The 2141-nt window shown below is 55.3% G+C and overlaps 1 protein-coding gene across 3 annotated transcripts; it reads left to right on the top strand.

Annotated features, from left to right (window-relative positions):
• The first annotated feature begins 625 nt into the window (after nucleotides 1-625).
• On the top strand, nucleotides 626-1794 carry LOC119340669. Of its 3 annotated transcripts, none has more exons than XM_037612594.1 (4): nucleotides 626-827; nucleotides 926-1126; nucleotides 1235-1417; nucleotides 1510-1794. In XM_037612594.1, exons 1-4 carry the CDS (start codon nucleotides 810-812, stop codon nucleotides 1558-1560), a joined length of 453 nt encoding a protein of 150 aa, XP_037468491.1. In that variant the 5' UTR covers nucleotides 626-809; the 3' UTR covers nucleotides 1561-1794. The 3 variants fall into 3 exon arrangements, with proteins under 3 accessions (XP_037468491.1, XP_037468489.1, XP_037468490.1); XM_037612592.1 differs by having other exon boundaries at nucleotides 636-827; nucleotides 1501-1794; XM_037612593.1 differs by having other exon boundaries at nucleotides 641-827; nucleotides 929-1126; nucleotides 1501-1794.
• The last annotated feature ends 347 nt before the right edge of the window (nucleotides 1795-2141 follow it).

Below are 2141 nucleotides of genomic sequence, written 5' to 3' on the forward strand. Positions count from 1 at the left end.
GCCCCGCATGCTTGCCTCGCCACGCACGTCCCTGCGCGCGCCCGCTCGCCGCATGCGCGCTCGCCGAGCCCGCCCGCCTTGCTTGCTCGCCGTCGCATGCAGCAGTGGGTGATGGGTTGGTGGACCCTTTTTATTTCTATGACAGACGGGCCAAACCGCACATGCAAGCGGACCGAGGCGGACGAGGAGTGGCCAGAAAGTGTCCGTCTGTGTCCGCTTTGGCCTCAAAACGAGACCAACTTTGATCCAGAGATGGGGTGAAACGGACATGAAACGGACAAAAAAGTAAAATAGGATCTGCCGCTAGGTCATCTGGTATGTCCAGTTTACCTCAAACGGACACACCTGGATAAAATGGGGTCGTGCGGTGGAGTTGGCCTGAGTAGTACAGTTGATCAGGCTCCGTGGAACCTTCATCCAAGTCCGGGCCTGCGTGTCAGCGTCGCCCATGGCCGGATCTAACTAACGAACTCACCCACCGCCACCGGTATCCATCACCGCTCGAGCATGCCCGCTTCGCGCATATCGCAGTGCGTACGGCACAGTGTGTTACTCAAACGCAGCTGCGCGCAGCGATTAGCATGCATGCAGGCCGCCCAGCCTTTTGCTCCCCCTGCCCTTCTACGTGCAGCAATTGAATGGCGCACGCTCCCCCTAGGAGGCTGCCACCCCACGACGAAATGCTCCCATCCCCGGTAGTAGTATAAATCCGCGAATCCGCCACCACCTTTCTGCGCCACCGATCCTTTAGCCACGACGGCACCTGACCTGATCAATCCATCGGAAGACCTTCTCGCCCACACACAGACATGGACATGGAGATGGAGGTGAGTCCAACAAAGCATGCCGTTGTCGGCTTGGTTCTCTAGCTCGTACTACTATATCGTTGGATGCTGATGCGAGTGTGCTACATAACTGTGTCCAGCAGAGGATGATGGGGTGCCAGATCCCGGCGTTCGGGGTGTGGAACTACTGCAGCGACCTGCCCATCACGCAGTACTTCGACCTCGCCATGCAGGCCAGGCTGCTCAAGCGCCACCGCCGCTGCTGCGACGCCGGTGGCGGTGAACGCCGCCTCGTGCTCTTCGGCGCGTCGCCGTCTCCACGCAAGCCGCCCCAGATCAAGGTACGCACACACGACATGCTTGGGTTTCCAGGCTTGTCATTTTTCGTCACCTTTTAGGATGGAGTTGGCTGATTGGGTCCGATGTACATTTTGGGCGGCCTCGGTCAGGTGATAAGGAGGGAAGTCGGGGAGAAGCAGAGCGACGGCGGCGAGCTGCTGCGGGAGCTGGACGGCGGCATGGGAGGGAGGGTGGCTTCTGACAGCGCGACCAAGCGCGTGGCTGCTGCCGGGGCCGTGGACGAGGACCTCTACAAGGTGCCACGGCCGCTCGTATACCAAAAACCTCGAAAGGTAGTACGTGGGTGTTTACAAACAACCCTGCTCTATAGCTTTTTGCCTTGCAACGATTAATTGTCTGTCTAAAAAAAATTCAGACGAGGAAGGTGGTCTGGAGTTTGTGGATTGGGTGCCTGGGGCTTGACTGCATCGCCTAACAAAACTGGAAACGGCTTATCATCTTCAAGCTTCATCAGAATAATAGTGTGCCATGAATGCGTTACCTGCTCGATTTGGCTGTACTTCTCTGTGCTCTACAACTAGCTTCCACTTATCAACAGCACTGGTGTTCTATATATAACGTTTTATAAGCTTTCAACAACACTGTACTGTCTGTAACTTGTGTGTGTATTACTACCAAAGGAACATATCCTGCACTTTGATTTTGTGGACGCAAAAAATTGCAGTAAGGCTCTCGATGGCTAAAGCCAGCGCTTTTGGTTCAGAGGAACTCAATCTCCTTTGGGAGATGAATGTGCCTATAAAGATTAGGATCTTTCTTTGGCAATTGGTTCGAGGCCGCCTCCCCTCGGGAGTAGAGGTGTTGAAGCGAAACGGACGTATCGATGAGAATTAATTGCCCATTATGCGAGACTTCGGAAGACTCCATCCACATCTTCTTCACGTGCCCTTCCGTGATTTTTCTATGGAGCTCTCTTAGGGAGGCGATCGGTGGCAGGCGGTTGGTGTCATGGCAGCCTCCCGGGTAAGTTTCGGGAAGTCCTAAATCCCCCCCCCC

Source organism: Triticum dicoccoides, chromosome 7B (genome assembly GCF_002162155.2).
Source record: "Triticum dicoccoides isolate Atlit2015 ecotype Zavitan chromosome 7B, WEW_v2.0, whole genome shotgun sequence".
Classification (NCBI taxonomy): Eukaryota; Viridiplantae; Streptophyta; class Magnoliopsida; order Poales; family Poaceae; genus Triticum; species Triticum dicoccoides.